Source organism: Nyctereutes procyonoides, unplaced genomic scaffold (genome assembly GCF_905146905.1).
Source record: "Nyctereutes procyonoides isolate TBG_1078 unplaced genomic scaffold, NYPRO_anot_genome, whole genome shotgun sequence".
Classification (NCBI taxonomy): Eukaryota; Metazoa; Chordata; class Mammalia; order Carnivora; family Canidae; genus Nyctereutes; species Nyctereutes procyonoides.
In genome coordinates this window covers 2,489,638-2,510,716 of record NW_026575119.1, presented here as the reverse complement: position 1 = coordinate 2,510,716, position 21,079 = coordinate 2,489,638, and the positions used below count along the sequence as shown (strand labels likewise).

Sequence of the window (21,079 nt, the reverse complement as noted above, 5' to 3'; positions counted from 1 at the left end):
TTTGTGCCTGCATTTGGCTCAGGGCGTGATCCTGGAGTACTGGGATCGAGCCTTGCATCGGGCTCCCGGCATGGAACCTACTTCTCCCTCTGCCTGTGTCTCTGCCTCTCTCTCTCTCTCTCTCTCTCTCTCTCTCTCTCTCACTATGTCTATCATAAATAAAAATAAATCTTTAAAAAAAGATAGATAGATAGATAGATAGATAGATAGATAGATAGATAGATAGACATAGATAGATAATCTCTGACTCTAATCCAGCACCACAGGGTTCATTCTAGATTTCTTCTTTTGCTTATTTGTAACTTCCTCCTCTGACAGTGTAAAATATGGCCCCCATTATTCATAATTTACTTATTCATTTGTTTAATCTGAATATACGTGTAAAAAAGTTTTAGAATTGCTAGCTCTTACTCCTGTAGGAAACTAATCTACTGACTACTGTATAGTGTCAATACCCAGATCTTTTTGTCCTTAGACTCAAAGATCCAGTGAAAACACCGGTTTCGAAAATTTTCTAGATCAGTAACTCTTTTTTCCACTCCCTTTAATGCGGTTATCTCCCACATTTGCAATACAGTTAGATTTGTCACAATCTGCATTACATCCTGGGATCCCCCAACATCCTGGTTGATTTTTAAGAATTTGCATACAACAAAGTTCCCTCTTCGTGGTGCACAGTTCAATGGATTTTGACAAATTCATAGAATCATGTATTGACTAACCCAGTACCATAGAGAATAGTTTCATTGACCTAAAATGTCCCTTGTGCATTCCCATTGTAGTCAATCCCAGGCTAAATCCTTGGCAGCCACTAATCTGTTTTCAATCCCATAGTTTTTTGCCTTTTTCATAATGTCACATAAGTGAAATCCTGTAATATAAAGGCTTTTGAGTTGTTTCTTTTATTAAGCAAAATACTCTTGAGGCTTATCCATGTTGTGGGAATCAATAACTCATTCCTTTTTATTGCAGAGTAGTATTCCGCTGAATAGATATGCCAAGTTTTTTTATAGATTCTCCTGTTGAAGGACATCTGGTTGCCTGCAGTGTTTAGTGATTATGAATAGTTGTTATAAATGTAGTTAACTTGTTTTCAGGTGAACAGAAGTTTTCAATTCACTTGGATAAATACCAAAAATGTTATTGTTGATGTGATTGGAAAGTCTATGTTTAACTTTGTCAGAAACGCCAAACTGTTTTCCAAAATGAGTATATAATTTTGCCTTCCACCATGGATGAATGAGACTCCTCACTTATCTACAGCTTTTTTTTTAATTTTTTTTATTATTTATTTATGATAGTCACAGAGAGAGAGAGGCAGAGACACAGGCAGAGGGAGAAGCAGGCTCTATGCACCGGGAGCCTGATGTGGGATTCGATCCCGGGTCTCCAGGATCGCGCCCTGGGCCAAAGGCAGGTGCCAAACTGCTGCGCCACCCAGGGATCCCTATCTACAGCTTTATCATCATTTTGTATTGTCTTACTGATTTTAGTTATACTAAGAGATGTGAGTGGTGTTCCATTTTGGTTTCAGTTTATACTTCCCTAATGACAAAAGATGTTGACCATCTTTCTTTATGATTTTTGCCATCTTCATGTTTTCTCTAATGAAATACCTTTTCACATCACTTGCCTATGTTTTAATTGAGTTGTTTTGTTGATCTCATTAAAAATACATTATTAATAATAACAAATTATAACAAGACATTTTGTACTATAATACAATTTACAATGTAATTTTAAATGAAACTTTAAATTTCACCCCATCTCATCCTTTTTTCAAATTTTAGTTTTGTGTATGTTTATAATTTATGTAACATTAGCACAGAAGAACATGAGTGTGACTTATAATTTGATATATACCTCCTGGAGGTACATGCTCAAATTTCTTTATTGATGGGATTTGTGATCAAGTTTGGAGACTGTTGCCTAAGAGAGAAGGTTGCACTTGGATGGGAAGTCCTGGCTGAGTTGAGTGGTGAGGAGTGCTGCTGGGGAGGAGGAAGAAAAAAGAGAGGTAAGGAAGACCCAGAATGCAGTCATCACCCAAGTACCAAGAAATAGGATTCTAGAATCTCTAGGCTGTTGAGAACAAGAGTTGAGAATTCTCTCTCTAAGGCTCTGAAGAAAGGTTTCCGGTTGAAGACAGATCGCTTGTGCCTTATAAGAATCAGAAATGGCTTCATGGGGTGCAGGAAGCTCATGTGAGCTGCCAGTTACTGATTGAGTAAGTAGAGCGGTATTCCTTTCACAGAATCACCTGAGCGGGGTCTCTGGGGTAGACACCAGGAATCTGCCTTTTTGATAAGACCTAAAGTATTCCAATGAAGCCACCTGTCCCAAGGAACAAGCAATGGCAACCTCCAGCTTGAAGGACAACAAACATTGTGCTTGGGGCTACCACTGCTGTGGGGTCTTGTTTTGTTTGCTACCAGTATGGTTCTAAGACAAGGGATGGAAACCAACTTAATTTGTAAGCTCTGCATAGTAAGCCTCATGTGTCTCCCTCTCAGTGCCTGGCATACACCTCACTGCTGTAGATCAGGAACTGTTGCTGAAAAGGCACAGATAATCAGGATTTTAAACTTTGTGATCCATATGGTCTCCAACACAACCGTTCAGTCCTGTGAAAAGCAGCCATACTCTATTGCTGAGTAGGCGTAGCTATATTCCAATAAAACTTCACTTAAGAAAGCAAGCCTGGTTTGCTGACCCTTGCTATTCACCAGTATGTACTCTACATATTCTAGACAACATGTTATTTTATTGCTTAGTTACTTTAAAGACCCCATAGAGATTCTTCTCTGCCCTTTCTGAATACTCAGGCCTGTGTTTAGCCTCACCTTTCTTTCAACTGGAGAATGTAACTCTAAGAGAGGAAACTAATAGCTTTAGAAATTTCAAGGCAGGGATCCCTGGGTGGCGCAGCGGTTTAGCGCCTGCCTTTGGCCCAGGGCGTGATCCTGGAGACCCGGATCGAATCCCACGTCGGGCTCCCGGTGCATGGAGCCTGCTTCTCCCTCTGCCTATGTCTCTGCCTCTCTCTCTCTCTCTCTGTGTGACTATCATAAATAAATAAAAATAAAAATAATTTAATATATTAAAAAAAAGAAATTTCAAGGCAGATGCAGAAAATGATGCTGGATGAAAATATGTATGAATATCATATGCAGTATCAGAAATGTCACTCCACTCCTATCCCATCAAGGTTGCCGTATTTGGGTAAGACATTGCTTCAAGAGAAGAAACACTTCTAGAAAGCCAATAGCCAACAAGGCATGGAACACTCTGCCACTTAGTTTATAAGTGGGAACCACTTTAAGTGATTCAATGGGGGTCTCTTTATGGCCTCTGTATTCCCACCACCACCATTCCCTCCTCTCATGACCCATGGTCATCTGTCTCCTCTTGCTCATCAGTCAGTATCATGAGTTTTTAGGGGCCCTCATAAAGTAGTGATGGAGGAGCTCAGGAAAACATTGCATTTGCAATATAACACTGATATTTTTGAAAAAAAAATCCTTCCACATTTGGAACAGTATTAAGAGAATGGAAGAAAGATAAAGTGCTAAATTATCTTGCTTCAATAAACACTCAAATAATAAATCTTAATGTTGTCCATTCAGATCCATGTGTATTTCATCTCTGGTTGAAATGGGGAGGGTGTATTTCCACATACATAGGGAATGCTTAATTCTTTGTACTCTGTTTTTTTCTATTCATAGAATTAAATGGGAATCCTGGAAGTGTATTGCCCTCTGTGGTTTCTAACTGAACATCAATAAAGGAGGGATCATTTCTTTGCTTACCTGATCCTGAGAACATAATAGCATTTACGTGAAAGTGCCCATGTAGAAAACTATCATTCCCTCCTTGCATTGTATATTCCTGTACTTTGTTTTTCCCCATGCTGGTTCTGAATGATGAAAAGAAACAAGAAGTGGAGGGATGGGCAAAATGGATGAAGGGGAGAGGGAGACACAGGCTTCCAGGTATGGAATGAATAAGTCACAGGAATAAAAGACACAGCAAAGAGAGTATAGTCAACGATAATGTAATAGTGTTGTATGGTGACAGATGGTCGCCGCACTTGTGGTAAACATGGCATAATGTATAAACGTATAACTTGTCAAATTACCATGTTGTACACCTGAAACTAATATAACACTATCAATTATAATCAAATAAAGAAGTTTCTAAAATTTAAAATTGAAAATAAAAGTAAAATAAAAAATAAAAGTAACAGAAAACATCTAGGCAGGGCTACCCACAACCGTGGTATATTTTTAAGTTCTCAGTAGCAACAGACTTAATCTCAGGACTCAGGACAAGGCAAAATTGTTTGACCTACTCTGATCTTTGACAGGTTCTGCCTCCAACAGATCTGGAGATGAAGGCTGCCGGCATCTTGGCCCTGATTGGCTGTCTGATCATGGTCACTGAGCCCAAAATCTACACTCGCTGTAAACTGGCAAAAATATTTTCGAGGGCTGGCCTGGACAATTACCAGGGTTTTAGCCTTGGAAACTGTGAGATTTCTCCTTTCCTGTTCTTTTTCTACCTTTGATACACCCTCTGAGATGTCAAAATTTCCCCACACCCCCAGCTTTGGTTTGTCCCCAGCTCTTCCATGCTCTGCCCCACCAGGGATGCCCCTGCTAGGTACCCACATGTTCTCTTCAAATGATGCACTCTAGGGTACCTCTCTCCCTCCCTACCCTCATGTCCTCACTCCTGAAGTCCTGTACAAATGACACCAGCAAGGGAAGGAGAAAACAATGCCTCCCTTGCTGGTGGGGTAGGGGCAGACCTGACTTCTGGTCTCGTACAGGTGCAGCCACTGACTAGGTGTGCAGCTTCAGAAGTGCCCCATGGGTGTGCTACTTGCCCTGTCCCTCCCCAAAGTCTGTTGGGACCGCAGCATTATTGTAATGTATATAAGGGAACTCTCCTCTAAGAGCAGAGTTGGAGGAAAAAAATGCATTTCTTTTACTGGCATTTCTGGCTTTTTCCCCCTCTAGGGATCTGCATGGCATACTATGAGAGCCGCTACAATACAACAGCTGAGACCCAGCTGGAGGATGGAAGCATTGACTATGGCATTTTTCAGATAAATAGTTTCACGTGGTGCAGACGTGCTAAGCTACAAGAGAAGAACCACTGTCACGTTGCCTGCTCAGGTACGGTTTTGGTTTTCCAAAAATAATGTCCTCAAGGATAAAAGCAGGAAAGTTGATAGTGGAATATCCACCCATTTTCTGCTTTAACAAAAACTTGGAGTTCAGATGTGCAAGTAGGTCTATACCACGCCAATAAATTATTCGACAGTTCCCCAGGGTGACATTCAGAGTCCTGTGGCCTACTTGCCCAAAGATGACTTATTCCTTCTAGGATGGTTTTTATGAAACAACCATGAAAGCAGAGGGGTAGACAAATGACCTTACTCTCTTTTCATGCAGAGACATTAAATATGTTTGATAAGAAGGAGAAATCTGTTTGCCAACTGCTTTCCATAAGCAATTTACTTAGACTATGCATTTATGCTTCTTTATACAGAATGATACAAATAAATACACTTAAATTTCTTAAACAGTAGAAATTAAGCTAGAATTCACTTCCAAGGCTTCTACTTCAATCATCTATGTGCACAGAATTGAGGCTGGCAGAAAACATCAGACACACATATATATGAAAGAGAATATATGCTTTATGGAGTTAGATGACTATAAACAGGTATAGGCTGAGTGTTAAGAACTTCAGAGGGCAGAGACATTCATTGATAAAGTCATGGAGAGTCTTGCAGACACAATGATACTTAATCTAAGACTTGGAAGATAGGTAAGATTTGGACATTTAGAGATGGGGAAGAGTCAGTCTGGATAAAGGAAACAGCAAAAGCCAAAAGGTTATATGTGGGAAGTAGGTATGAGGCATGCACAGGGAGCAGTGAGATATTTGTGTTATCTGGAACAAAGAGGATGTGAAGACAAATAACAGGACATAGGGTTGGAGAGATTGATTACTACCTGACTATGAAGGACCTGGGAAGCCAGGTAGGACTTATATACTGATTTCTGCCTGCAATAAGATTATCAGCAGAGGTCAGTTGATTAAGCATTGCTCCAGAATGATTAATGTGCAAACAGAGTATGATATATTGCCATTGCAAGTGTTGAGGTGAGAGACGGAAAGACCTGAATGATGATCATGTCTGGAGGCATGGAGAACATGCAAGAGATACTCAACAGATCCTACCCCTCTCTCTACAAAGTAAGCTCCATGAGGGCAGGGGTTTTCTGTTTTGTTCACTGATATATCCTTAATGCTTGGCCATAGTTTTGGGGTTCAATAAATATTCATGGAATAAATGAATGGAGGGAATGAGGAGCAAGGATGAAAATAAAAATTTCTAAGGTATTCTGTGGCAAACTCCTTAGGAACAGGAAATAAACTTTTAATCTCTGACACATACAGGATAACCAGTACATATGTTTGAATGCATGAATGATTGAACAATATGTTAATTTTCTTGCAAATTGTCTCTAAACCTACATTACAAGAGAATGCTAACTCCTGAAGCAGATCACACAATTATGGACCAATTCCTAATTTAGAACATTTTTTTGTTGAATCAAAATCCACCTCTTTACAGCTTTCTTCTGTTAATTCTAGTTTTTCCTCTTGGATTTATTCAGAACAAATTTGCTCAACTTTATACATAGAAACTTATAAAATGCTTGAAAAAGACTAGTAGATATTTCTCATCTTTAATTTCTTCTGGGTAAAAACTTCAGTATCTTCACCTTCTACAGGTATGACTTTTAAATCCCTCCCCATCCATGGTCAATATCATTAGCATTCCCAAGAGCTTGCTGATGGAGTCTTCCAGTTAAACACAGCAACTGGACATGTATGTTTTTAGAAGCTGAAGAACAGGAGGACAAGTCCTGGCTAATTTAGTAATTAGAGAAATTTGAGTCCTAAACTGACAGTGGGAAAGCCAAGAAGCAACCATAGGGTCCTAAAAGGGCTCAGAAATCAGCAGAGTCAGCTCATTCTGGAAACTGGAATGAAAGTAGGTAGAAAATAGGAGGACCAATTAGAAGTCCAATTAAGGAAAAGCTAGGCCATCAGATTCCCTTCCTGACTCCATTCAGCTACTGACTGCTTCTCCTCAATCCTGGCAGGATACTGGAGCTTTCCCTTCTGGACAGAGTGAGTATTCAGCAACCTGTAGATGTGAGAGTTCTATAGTGAAGACACAGGAGATTAAATTCAAGTTTCCATAGTCTTAGTCAGTTTCCTCCACTTAGATCCTAGAATGATGGAAGCCAGGCTAGACTCTCCAAAAGAGAAGATTCTGTTCTGGAAAATTCAGACAGGCGAAAAGGAAATAACTAACGATTCTGAGAAGGAGCTCTCCATGAAGTCTCCAGACTTCTCTATAGGGAGATACACAGTTGAGAATCTCCATATCTGTGTACAGAACTCCTAATCAGTTTTTTTTTTTTAGTCTCTCTTTCTTAAATAAGTGCAGATAACCAAGGATCACCAGGCTTCATAGAAGAGTCATTAACATGAAAGAATGAGGCAAAATACAACAAAAACTAAACAAAACAAAAACCAAAATCAGATAGAAGGCACTTGTCAAAAGCAGATATACAGGGAAATGAAAATTTCGAATGAAAAAAGAAACTATCATTGATATCTTCATATTAATAGCATGTCATATCAATGAAATAAGGGGATGCTTTATAAAAAGTATTTAGAGAACAGCTCTTGGAAATTCAAAATATGATTGCAGAAACAAAAACCTCGATAGGTTGGAAGATAAGATTAAGGAAATCTTTCTAAAATCAGAATGAAAAGGAGAGAGATAGATGGAAAATAGGAGAAATAAGGACAAGAAAAATAAATGAATCTGAATAATACAATTTTCAGCAGGATAGAAGAGAAACAGTAGATAGAATGAAATCTTTAAAAAACATTTCCAGAACTGAAAGGCATATGTTTCCAATTTATAAGGGCCATCACATAACCAGTGGAGTCGATTAATGTAGATTCACACTAAGGCACATCCTCATGAAATTTTAGACAACTAGAGAGAAATAGAATATGGTGTAGTCTTCAAAGAGACAGTAAAACATGTTCCATATGAAATATTAAGCATCAGAGTAGCATCAGATTTCTTGATATCAACAGTTGAAGGTAGAAGAAAATAGAGTAATATCTTTAAAATCTTGAAGAAAAATTATTTCCAATCTAAACTGCTATGCTAGCTGAATTGTCAATATATTGTGAGTGTAGAATGAATATATTTTGAGATAGGCAAGTTGTCAAAAAATTTACCTCCTAAAGAAAGAATCTTGACTAGAAAACATGGTCAATTCAACTAAGTAATAATTTTTTAAAAGGGGCTACTTATAGGGACACCTGGGTGGCTCAGTGGTAAGCATCTGCCTTTGGCTCAGGGCATGATCCTGGAGTCCTGGGATCGAGTCCCCGAATCAGACTTCCTGCCTGGAGACTGCTTCTCCCTCTGCATATGTCTCTGCCTCTTTCTGTGTCTCTCATGAATAAATAAATAAAATCTTTAAAAATAAATAAATAAACAAATAAAAGGGGGAGTCTGCTTCCCCCCTCCCTCTCTCTATGCTCCTCCCCCTGCTCATGCACTCTGTCTCTAAAATAAATAAATAAATCTTTAAAAAAATCCTTCAATATTTTTTTTGGAGTGGGGGGTCTACTGGAAAGCATTCTCTCAGCCTTTGTCTATCTGAAAATGTATATATTTTATTTTCTCTTTGAGGGATATTTATGCAAAATTCTAGGCTGGCAGATACTTTTCTCTAATTTTGTTAAAGATATCCCTTTGCCTTTGGGTTCACTTTGTTTATTATGAGAAATTGGTGATATTCAGGGCACCTGAGTGGCTCAGTGGTTGAGCATCAGCCTTCAGTTCAGGTCATTATCCTGGGGTCCTGGGATTGAGTCCTGCATAGGAATCCCCACAGGGAGCCTCTTTCTGCCTCTGCCTGTGTCTCTGTCTCTGCCCCTCTCTGTGTCTCTCATGAATAAATAAATAAAAATCTTTAAAAAAAAAAAAGGAAATTGGTGATTTTCTTATTTCCACCCCCTGTGTGTGATGTCTATTTTCTTTCCCTCTGTTTTAAGATTTCCCTTTAACCTCCAATTTTCAACAATTTGATCATGATGTGTGTTTTCTTGTGTTTATCTTGCTTGCTATTCATTAATATTTTGGATCTCTGAGTTCATAATTTTCATCTTTTCTCCTAAAACTTTAATGATGCATCTATTAGATCATTTGGTGTTGTCCCACAGGTCACTGAGGCTCTTCATTTTTCTCAACCTTTTTCCTTTTGTGTTTTATTTTCAATAGTTTCCATTGCTATATCTTCAAGTTCTCTGATCTTTTTTCTGAAGTGCTTAATCTATTAAGTTCATTAATTGAATGTTTTATTTCAGAGATTGTATATATTCAGTGCTAGGTAATTGCTTTAGATCTCTCATTTTCCTCATTTTATGCATGTTTTTCTTTAAGTCTTTGATATAAGTAAGCAGATATATAAATTGTTTTAAATCCCTTGCCTGGCAATTCAATCAACTGTGTCATTTCTGAGTCTTAACATTGACTGATCTTTCCCCTGGTTATGGCTCACATTCTTATACCTCTTTGCACATACAATAACATTTTGTTGGATACTAAACATAGTATATGTTACATTTCTAAGTGTCTGGATTATGTTTTCTTTCTTTAAGGAGTGTTGGATTTCATCTTGGCAAGTAGTTAATTCTGATCAGCTTGACCCCTTTAAGACTCGCTTTTAAATTGTGGTGGGGAAGTCTGACAGTCATCTTTACGGTGGGGCTAATTTAATCTTACTATCAAGGTGTGGCTTTTCTAGTGTCTTTTGAATATCGAAGGGATCACCAACATCTCTCCCTTCTGACTAGTCAGAAATCAAATGTCTCCCAGGCCTGTGTGAGCTCTGTAATTTGTACAGGTCCCTGGTAATTGTTTTCTAACTGGTTTCATGGAGTTTTACTCTTTGCAAGCCCAGTTTAAGCCTTCGGCCAAAGACCCAGTAGATTCCCTATGCAGATTTCTGGTGCTCTTCTGGGTGGGCTTTTACTCTCAGGTACTCTTCTCCACAAAATTGCAGCTGCCTTGGCCTGCTACCTTTGTCTCCTCCACTTAAATTGCCATCTCCTGCCTGGGTTTTGCCTTTCTGGTCTGACAAGTGCCTCTGGGCAGAAAGTCATGGCAATCATAAGACTCCCCTCATTTGGTTTCTATCTCTCAAGGGTCATGATCCTGCCTTGCCTTTTTCCTAATGCCTGAAACTAATGTACTCATATGTTTTGTCTAGTTTTCCAGTTATTTACAGTGGGAAAGAAAATCTGTTACTCCATCATGTCCATGCTTGACTTTACATGCAATTGACTAATTTAATATTGTTCAATTTAGTTTCAAATACGGAAGTCTGGGGCAAACATATATCTGCAAGGCAATCTTGAATTCTAGGAAATTAAAATGTCGGACAGTTCATGGTTAGAGGTGAAGGAACATTCATATCTGCTTTCTCATCATAAAGAGCATGGGATTTTTAGAGACAGCTTTAAAATAGAAAACAGGATGTTGGTTTTATATCCTAATCACCCCTTAGTAGCTGGCCTTCCTCAGCCTCAGGCCAGAGAAGCATTAATTATGGACAGTGTCATTCTGTCCCACGTATTACAGACATAGGGACATTTGTCATGGGAACCCGGAAACAAGTTAGCATTAGAGTATCTTTATGAGAAACATGATGTTTCACACATGTACGAGTCACACACACCTCCTGTCCATCTTCCAAAGCTATGCTGTCTCCTCACTCCCATACCAAGTCACATTGCCAAAATTCCGGCCTACCTTCCCCAAACTATTTGGACAGAATATTTGTGTGTGTGTGTGTGTGTGTGTGTGTGTGTGTGTGTGTCTACACACACACATATTTAGACACACACAATAACATAGTAGCAATCCTTATTTTCCTCCAACAGCATAGACCTCTTTAAAGTAAGAGATGTTTAAGGAAAAGGGAGGTGACTGTTGTCTCTTGTATCTGTCTCGTCTACTTATATTAATCTCTATTTCTCCTCAGCATGGTATTCTAGTTGGCCTTTGTCACTCCAGAGAGAGGAAGAAGATGTAAATTGTGGGCTTGATAGTGATATTGTACGTGGGAGGCAAGAGGATGCTGGGAGAGACAGACTTTGAAGCAGAACAAACTTACCTGAAAATAAGTCGTTCCTTTTGTGTAGATTGTTGCTGTTTTCCGTTGTTGCTGTGAGAGAATCAACTATTCAGATTAACGATGCTTTGCTGTGCAACAGAACCCTTGGACTGCACAGACTTGTCTATTTAAAGTAAATTGAGCAGAAGCAATTCTTGGCACCGACCTTTATAAATACGTGTCTTGACTCATTCCTGCCCCTCTGCTGCCCCTCTGTGGCCGTTCCATTGTGTCTTCACGTCTCAGCGCATCAGGCCCTTCCTTCCCAGCCCCCAACTTCCTTACCGTAGTTTCCGAAGCCAATTCAAAGTCCTGCCCAACTAGCACTTTCAAAACATCTCCTTAGAGCAACAAAACGCTACAGCAAAGTGGGAGACTGACAAACGAACTTGACAAGGTCTCTGTCACCTGGACCTGGCACATCTCATCCTCCTCCCGCAGTGGTCCATAGCATCTCCCGCCAAGCAACCTGCCTTCCCCCAAACACAAGCCTCCTGCTTTGGGCACACACCTTCGGTATGCTCCAGTCCTGGCACAACGAATGCTCTCTATTTCCTCCTCACTATGCGTGCTTCGTGTCCTTTCCACCCCTTGAGGCCCCCCTGGACCCTCTTCCCCTAGGAAACAGACTCCAACCACTTTCTAACACAAACAGTATCTCAGCACCTACCGAGCATTTGTCAGCACAAAGTGTTTCTATGTAATTTGAACATGTATCGGGTGCCAAGAACTTAAGTTTGGATAATCTCCTAATAGAGAAATAATTCCTTATACTTAATAAGGTATTTATATTTTTATTATCAACTTCATTAGCATATAGTATTCCATAAGCAGGAATCTTTGCTTAAGTGTCTGCCTTGTTGGAATGAAATAATAGAAGACAATAGGATTTAAGCCCCAGGTTTGAATGCAGGCTCATTCACTGGGTGTGGACTTCAGTTTAAAGGGCTAATCATGCTACTCACCCTCATAGTTGTTCCGAGGCTGAACAGAGATAATACATGGAGAGACTTAACGTGAACTAAACAGAGTAACTTTTCTATAAAGATTGGCTCTTAGGAACAGTAATTACTATTGTAGCTACTCATCTCTCTAGAAAGAAGGCGAAAGATTTATAAGCTAACAAAGCTTAATTTTTCACTGTGTATCAAATGCTAGTGAATTTGCAGATTATCTCAATTTGTTATCACCTATAGGTCATATCTTTTGTTCATTTTCTCTTGGTTAATATAATTTTGTTTTGAATTTTTAAAAACCAAGATTTTGAATTTGCTTGAAAGAAATCTATCACTGCCTTTATCTTCTAGTTAAGCTTATCTGAGAAAGCAACCAAATTCCCAACTAAACAGGCATACTCAAGAAAAAAAACTCCATTTTCAACTGAGTTTACAAAATAATTTTGTATTGTAGTGATCCATTTAGGCTAACGTTATTCTTTTTGGTTATATTTTTCTGAAAGTAAAAATAATGTGTTTCTATTGTAAGTAGTTTGGAAATATGCAGCTAAGATTGAAAAGCATCCAGTGATTGCACAATTCAGAGCTAACCCTTCAAATATCGGTGATTGTGGTATCTTTTTATTTTCTCTCTAAACCAGTGCTGTCCAATAGTACTTTCTGTGACAATGGAAATGTTCTCTGGTTATCCACTATGAGAACCATTAGCCACAATAAAGATGCTATAAAGCATCTGAAATGTAGTGAGAGCAACTGAGGAACTGAAGTTCTAATTGTATTGATTAATTTAGATTTAAATGGTCCCATGTAGCTAATGGCCACCATATTATACAGTGTGGCTCTAGGAGGATATTTTTATAATGTTGAGAACCTTATAAGGGGAGCATTTTCCATTATTAGGAAATCATGTCAACACATGATTTAAATGGCACCTTATTTCATTCTATGGAAGTATTATTAATGCAAACCCTCCCTAATTATAAGGCAATTAGGTATTTTCCATTTGGAAATAAGTTTCCTCTTGTAAAAAAATCTGCAGTAAATTGCTTTGTAAATAAATCTTTATCATGATTCATAATTAGTTCCTTAAGATAGATCCAGAAAGAGAAAATTACTAGGCAAAAAGATAAGAATCACTTTAAGGCTCTTTGACACATACTATTAAATTGTTTTCCTGAAAAGTTGAACCCATTTTACTCTTACCAACAACTTCTGAAGAGTGCCTATGTCATCGCACCCTTGTCAACATGGAACATTACCTATCTGTCAAAAATCTTTGTCTCATTGACAAATAAAAATGATACCAAATGGTGTAGGCTTTATGTCTTTGATTGGTGGTGTTGATGGGCAGAGAGATGGACTGCCCAGATTCCCCTAAGGGGAAGATGTCTGGTTCCAATGGCATCTGTGTGATTCATAGACAGCCTACCTGACGCCTCCTTTAGGATTCTCTTAGCTGCAGAGGACTGCCCCCATCTAACATTGTGCCCCTCTTGGGCAGTCTACATCCAGGGACTGAGTGAGCAGGAGTCATAAAGACTTAGCCATTTGGACACAACTTGGGCAACTTCGATGGGCCTACATCACAACTGGACATCTCCATCTGCCCAGTCCTGCTTCGGCCCCCTTTCTTTCACAGATATGGATCTCTAATAAATACTCTGCACCCCAAGCCCATGTCTGTATTTTACTTCTGAAGAACACACCATGCAACAAAAGTGATGTTGACTTTCTATTTATTTGCCTTTTCCATCATGTTTGCATTGAGCATTTTGAGCCCACTTCTGGGCAAGCAGGAAAGAATACTGAGACCTATGAATTCACTTGCAATCAGAAGATCTGTTATGTCTGAAAACCACAGAAAAATAACAGACTAATGGGCCTGACATAAAAAAAAATTGCATATGAAAAACTACCTTGGATAGAATTTTTTTTAATGCACACATTGGAAAGTTAAATAGACAAGTTTAATATTTACCTATAAAGAGATCATATGTGTCAAAGTAACCCAAGTAGAGAAAACATTGTACTGTCCTCTTGTGTATTTCTTTAGGACACAAAAAACATTCCCCTCCTGTGTCTATTCTAAACATATTTCCAAAAACTCTTTAGGATTGAAATTTCAAGAAGCCAAAATGTGGCTATTCTAGAAATAAAAATTTTTAAGAAAAATTCTTTGATTTGTGAAGAAGCTCAACAAAAATAAGAATATAGCTTAAAGCTTTTCCCACCCTCCTGTTCCAAAAAAAAAAAAAAAAAAAACAGTGAGAAAAGTGAAGGAAACCTGAGCAGGGCTTCCCCTCAGATAAGTCTCAGCTAATATTATATTCCTCTCTCTCTCACAGCCTTGATCACAGATGATCTCACAGATGCAATTCTATGTGCCAAGAAAATTGCTAAAGAGACAGAAGGGATGAACTATTGGTAAGAGGCTTTCCTTGAGGGACTTTGGCTGACATGGCCAAAACCGACGGTGCGTCCATTCATCACAGCTACAGTGGGCCCTGGCACACTCACCTCTGCGGAGAGGTCCAATGATGTTACTGTGACCTTGTCTGTACCCTTCCCCAGGAGTGGGTGGGTGTCCAGTGAACAGGGCAAAAGGGGCTTCGAAGCGGAGGAGAGACAGTATGGGCCATGGTGATTTGCCATTGCTTTTCACAGTAAGGTATTCCAAACAACAGAGCAAGAGGTGCTTTCTGATGTGAGTTGCTGGTGAAGGCAATGCACCAGAGGGAAAAAGCATGAGTTTGCTCTCCCCTTGGACAAAATTTTGGAGGATTAGGGCAACATTTTGTGGGGAGACAGAACAGACAGCAGTGAGAGAAAAATGACCATGCCAGTTACACCATACATTAGCGGGAAAGTTCCCTAGGACAGGGCAGAGACACAGTTTCTGTGGCTCGCTGTGATCTGAGGCTGGGTTTCCTGTGAATATAGGTAATCAGGTCACCCACATGGGGAACCCACATTTTCAGAGGCAAAGGTGTTTAACTAAATGACTCATCCTTATATGAGTTGTTTACTATTGCTGAAGCTATTAAGGACTCGGAGTAAAGAAGAGAAAAATCTTAAGGCAAAAGGATAGAGTCCTTGGATCTCAGAAACCAAACTTAATCCTGGGTGCCCCTGGTTGTTTTGGTTAATTACCTATGGTTTGAACCTATGAATATTTGGATTGTCATGCTTCTTTCTGTTGCTCCTGCTTCCCTTTCCTCTCCAGGCAAGGCTGGAAGAAACACTGTGAAGGCAAGGACCTGTCTGAGTGGAAAAAGGGATGTGAGGTTTCATGAACTGGAACCGGACCCAGGATGCTCTGCAATCACACCCGAGGATTTGTAATAAGTTCAAGTGTTCATGTCACCTTGTCCTCCTTCCCTCCCAATGTTCCTTCTCAAAGTTAGAGAGGGAAAATTATGTTATAGTTTTAAGGAAATAAATATTTCCATTTAAGTATCTTTACTTCACCCTGACTCTGTTTAAGTGATGTCATAAAAGCACTGTGGTGAGATTAGGAAAGTCACCTGCAAAATGTTCTAGCCTCAGAAAGAACAAACCTCCTGTCTTAATTACTGGCTCCTGTGGTCCTGAAATGGCTTCTCTTTTAAAAAGAAGACTTCTAGGGTGCCTGGGTGGCTCAGTCAGTCAGGTTGTGATCTCAGGGTCCTGGGATCAAGCCCCGTGCTGGGCTCCACACTCAGTACAGAGTCTGCTTGGGGTTCCTCTCTCCCTCTTCCTCTGCCCCTCCCCCTGTGCATTCTCTCCCTCAAATAAACAAATCTTTAAAAAAAAAAAAAAAAAGACTCCCAAGTCAAGGAGAGCAGTAGATGAATGGCCATAGTCTTTTGACCTCTTTCCTGAAGCATTTGGTCATTCTTCTCTTGGTCAGCAGATACACAGTCCTGCCTCAATTTACCACTGCCAGAGAGAATGTTCCTGTGAGATCTAGGCAATCCTGATGGACATGGAATGGAAATAAGTGGGTGAAGTTGCAGCTCTCATCTCTAATGTTAAGAGAGTTCCTCGTGTTCCGACATCGATTTAAATTAAATCTATCAAATTCAAAACTAACATCATCATGGCAAAATTGCTTCCAGCCTTAGACCTATAGATTCTATGTGTAACACTGAGCTGAGGAGCTCAGATCCCAAAGAGCTGTTATCAGAATGCCCTCTGCTTCACAAAGGGATGGCCCACATGGCAGGGCAGCTCTGCTCTGCTGAGTTTTTTCTCCTCTTCCCTGTCTTGCTGGGCCAGAAGTGGTTGAGGCTGCCTTTACTGCAACTTTACATGGAAAGCTCAAGTTGAATGCAATCTGGCCTCAAGAATGCACTAAATTAAGGTTTGTTAAAGAAATGGTTATGCCTACAAATACATTTCCCACTTAGAAGAAAGTCCCCACTGGTCAGACTGATGGGTTTTGTGATAGCACCTAACTGACCCATAAACACTCTGTAGTTGCCAACTGCCTGGGATCTCCTGTTGGTTCGTTTCACATCCTGGCTTCACTTGCAGGCATAGTCTTTAAAAAATCTGAACTACTACTTGCCAAAAGAATATAAACATTTCATATGTGTCTAAACAAACATAAGCCAGTGACAATTTAACAGGCATTACAAATCATGGAAAAACAGCATTTGAGACTTGTGGAAGAATTGAAAAAAAAAATCTGTAAGATGGCTGAAGAAAATGTGAAAAATGTGGAATCCATCAAGTTGCACTAAAAAAAAAATTGTGCTTCTGGAAGTCCATAAATATGCATCTTTCATTATTATTGTCCTGTTATCCATCTGCCTTGCTGCCTCCCTTCTTAGTCAAACCTTCATTAAATCAGTGATACCATGTTCATGACCTAGGTTGGCATGGGACCTGGCACCAGCTGTGCAAACACTAGGGGAAGATTAAACAAACAAACAAACAAACAAACAAACAAACCACTCAACTCCAGAAAACGAGTGCTTTGAAGCTACAAGTGAAGAGAGGTTGGCTGGCCCTATAATTTGATCTATCTTTTCACAAAATTCATAACATTTCTAAGCATGTAATCCTATCCTTTCTGACCCTGAATGTTTCGTTTGTTTAGTATTTCCATAAAGATTAAGGATAAAAAAAATTGTTGTCCTGCATAATTTTCCACAATTAATGCTCTCAGAAATTCAAGAAAAAATATTACTCCTGTTCCTGAGCTATCTTTATTTAACAAGGGTATCTTGAAATAACAACTGAAATGTATATACCCTCTGACAGTTTCCAAGATATCTGGAAACAGATTTTCAGTTTTTCCTCACGGGCAATTGATCAGCAGCTTACCAGATGGCATGGCACTGAGAAGACAGGTGGATGTTAGGGTTTGGAGTACTGCTAGGGTAGATATGTTCTTTCTTTGGAGACTCAGTTCTACCTGGCTTTTGGGACCCTTCCCCTGGTGTCTGCCCCTATGTACCCCAGCTCCTTCTCTGTCATTCTTCAATACTTCCTGTCTGGTTCAACCATTTTTTCTTGATGCCTCCTGAGCCCATATACCATGTCCCGTTGGGTGTCTTTGCTCCTGGTTTTTCCCAAATCTGGATGACCGTGCCACTTCCCTATAGCCTCTTCAAGCCCCACTCAACCTATAGGAAGCCTCTCTAGTCCACCGGCCTCCTAACAGTCTCTTCTCTATGGTCTTTCCCAACTGGACACGTATGGGATCATAGAAGGAATACAAACAAGATCTTGTGTTTGGAATATTTTTATTTTCAAATCAGGTTCACATCCAATACTTTAAATGCTCCTCACAACATCCTTGGGAAACAGCATAACATAATCTTCACTTTATACAGAAGATACTCATTTTAGAAAGGGTGACTGTCAAGATCCATTGTGCCACGGTGGGGGATCCAGGGTAACCCTGCCACCCTTAGGAATCCTCAGAACTCAGTGAGAGAACAGTAGCCTATTTTCTTTAGGGATAGGGAGTGCCTGAGCCCCTCATCTGTGTTTGTCACCCACTTCTTTGAGTACCCCTGTCTGTACAAACATCAGCCAGGCCCAGAAAGATCTAGGGAAAAAAAAGAGTAGGAAACACTCTCACCCAAAATTTTTCTCTCTCTCTCTCTTTTTTTTTTTTTTTTTTTTGTATCACTGCATTTTTTTTTTGTATTTTTTTTATTGGAGTTCGATTTGCCAACATATAGCATAACACCCAGTGCTCATCCCATCAAGTGCTCCCCTCAGTGCCTATCACCCAGTCACCCCACCCCACCCCCCACCCACCTCCCTCTCCACTACCCCTTGTTGGTTTCCCAGTTAGGAGTCTCTCATGGTCTGTCTCCCTCTCTGATATTTCCCACTCATTTTCTCTCCTTTCCCCTTTATTCCCTTTTACTATTTTTTATATTCCCCAAATGAATGAGACCATATAATGTTTGTCCTTCTCCAAATGCCTTACTTCACTCAGCATAATACCCTCCAGTTCCATCCATGTTGAAGCAAATGGTGGGTATTTGTCGTTTCTAATGGCTGAGTAATATTCCATTGTATACATAGACCACAGCTTCTTTATCCATTCATCTTTCGATGGACACCGAGGCTCCTTCCACAGTTTGGCTATTGTGGACATTGCTGCTAGAAACATCGGGGTGCAGGTGTCCTGCGTTTGATTGCATCTGTATCTCTGGGGTAAATCCCCAGCAGTACAATTGCTGGGTCTAGGGCAGGTCTATTTTTAACTCTTTGAGGAACCTCCACCTAGTTTTCCAGAGTGGCTGCACCAGTTCACATTCCCACCAACAGTGTAAGAGGGTTCCCTTTTCTCCGCATCCTCTCCAACGTTTGTTGTTTCCCGTCTTGTTAATTCTCACCATTCTCACTGGTATCTCACCCAAAATTTAATCTCTTCAAGGCAAATTAATGAAATAAAGACTTCATTAGAGACCCAGAAAGATTTCCTGTGTTCTTCCAAAAATAGATGGAAAATGTTCTAGATTTCTAAAACTTGAAATGAGAAACATGCATTGCTTTTCCCAACCAAAAGATTTACAATTTGCCATTTAAAACATGAAAATTATTTCTTCCAGTGGCCAAAATGGCCACTCCAAGCCCACTTCCCCAGAGTCAGGGGTTCTGCATTTCCTCTGTGGGGCCCCTAGACTGAAGAGGACACACAGCCAAGGAAGCGCTCTGGCCATGAGCATCATCCAGGGCAGCTGCTCCATGGAGCCTCCAGCTATTGGAAGTTCCACACATGCAATGGTCAGGGGCTGGAAATTCCCACAGCTTGTTTGCACGGGAGCCTTTTCCCTGGGGGGGGTGGCTTAGGATCCAGGAGTCAACCTGACATAGCAGAATCATCTGGAACACAACAGGGCCCCCTGAGGGACCTCAGACAATATAGGTGACTATGTCTCTCCCTCATTTTTCTTCCCTCTTATCCAGTTGGTTCACGGTGCAGGAGGACGGAAAAGAGAAACCAGTCTCAGTCACAGACACAGCAAGCACGTCTGTTTAATCTGATCCTCCTGTAACAGCACAAAGAGGGGAAACAGAAGGTCAGAAGCAATAAACAGTCTCACAGAAGAGGGGAAGGCAAAAGAGAGACAAAGACGATATTTTCTTACACGAGGCTGCAACTCCACCAACTTTTGCCACCAGGGCCCCCTTAACTGATGGACAGCCCAAACCCAACACCGCGTCTTGATCAGGGACGTTTGCCTCGCCTTTGTTCTAGTAACTGTATCAGCTGGGCTCTGATTATAACCAGAATACATATTCGTTGTGGAACATATAGAAAATATTTTTCCAAACAGTAAAAATTTTCTCACCAGTCGACGATTACTGCTATTAATACTCTTGGCTTTTCTCCCAGTTTTTTTTTCTTCTATTTTTTATAGACTTGGACTCAGAGTTTTAATTTTGTAAACTGATCTTTCCACTTGACATACCGCACGATTTCCCCCAATTAATATTTGCTAAAATACGGTGCCTACAAACAGCAGCACAGTGGCTATGCTGCTCCATAATCCCTTTACTCTGTCCTCCTTTTGTTGTGTAGTTGGCCCGACCAGCAACATTTTCAGGCCTGGGACTCTAGGCCAAGTTCTTTCTGGAAAGGACTCTTTCTTTTCTCACTGCTTATTCTCCTCCAGACTTCACTGAAAGCCCTCAGTACATGATTTTTATGGGGCCCATCTTTCCATGGACTCCTTGCCTACTTTGGGGAGAACCTGAATCGAGACTAGAAATAGACTGGACCATGTTTTCCATTGTCTGCTATTTGGGCCAACATTGAGAAAAAAAAAAAAAGCCCGTATTGTCCTGCAAAACCCAAAACATGTGGTTAACCATGCTGTTTCAGCTCCTGCAAAATGGGCACAACATATTCACTGCACCCAATTGTAGTGAGGATTAACGACAATGTCAGAAGCTCGTGGCACAGATCAGGCTTAAAAAAAAAAAAAATTGGTGGGACACCTGGGTGGCCCGGTTGGTTAAGCATCAGACTCTTGATTTGGGCTCAGGTCATGATCTCAGGGTCGTGAGATCAAGCCTTGCCTCGGGCTCTGTGCTGGGCATGGAGTCTGCCTCTGCCTCTCAAATTCTGCTTCTCTCCCTCTCTCTTGCTCTCTCAAATAAGTAAATAAATAAATCTTTTAAAAAATTGGTTACTCTTATTCTATTTCTACATTTTTCTTCCTTCAGTATGTTCAACAGGTGATTTCTAACAGGTACCGACACTTCAATAGGATGAATTACATTTTGTGTGAAATAACGACATTTTCCGAAAAGAGAGATCTTTCCTGAAAGAAGCTGCCAGTGAAACCTTGGCTACATTTGTTTTACTAGGTC

At 40.1% G+C, this 21,079-nt stretch overlaps 1 protein-coding gene across 1 annotated transcript; it reads left to right on the top strand.

Annotated features, from left to right (window-relative positions):
* Positions 1-4,390: 4,390 nt before the first annotated feature.
* On the top strand, positions 4,391-15,546 carry LOC129515604 (lysozyme-like protein 1). Its single transcript, XM_055334554.1, has 4 exons — positions 4,391-4,529; positions 5,022-5,180; positions 14,599-14,677; positions 15,477-15,546. Exons 1-4 carry the CDS (start codon positions 4,391-4,393, stop codon positions 15,544-15,546), a joined length of 447 nt encoding a protein of 148 aa, XP_055190529.1.
* Positions 15,547-21,079: the final 5,533 nt, after the last annotated feature.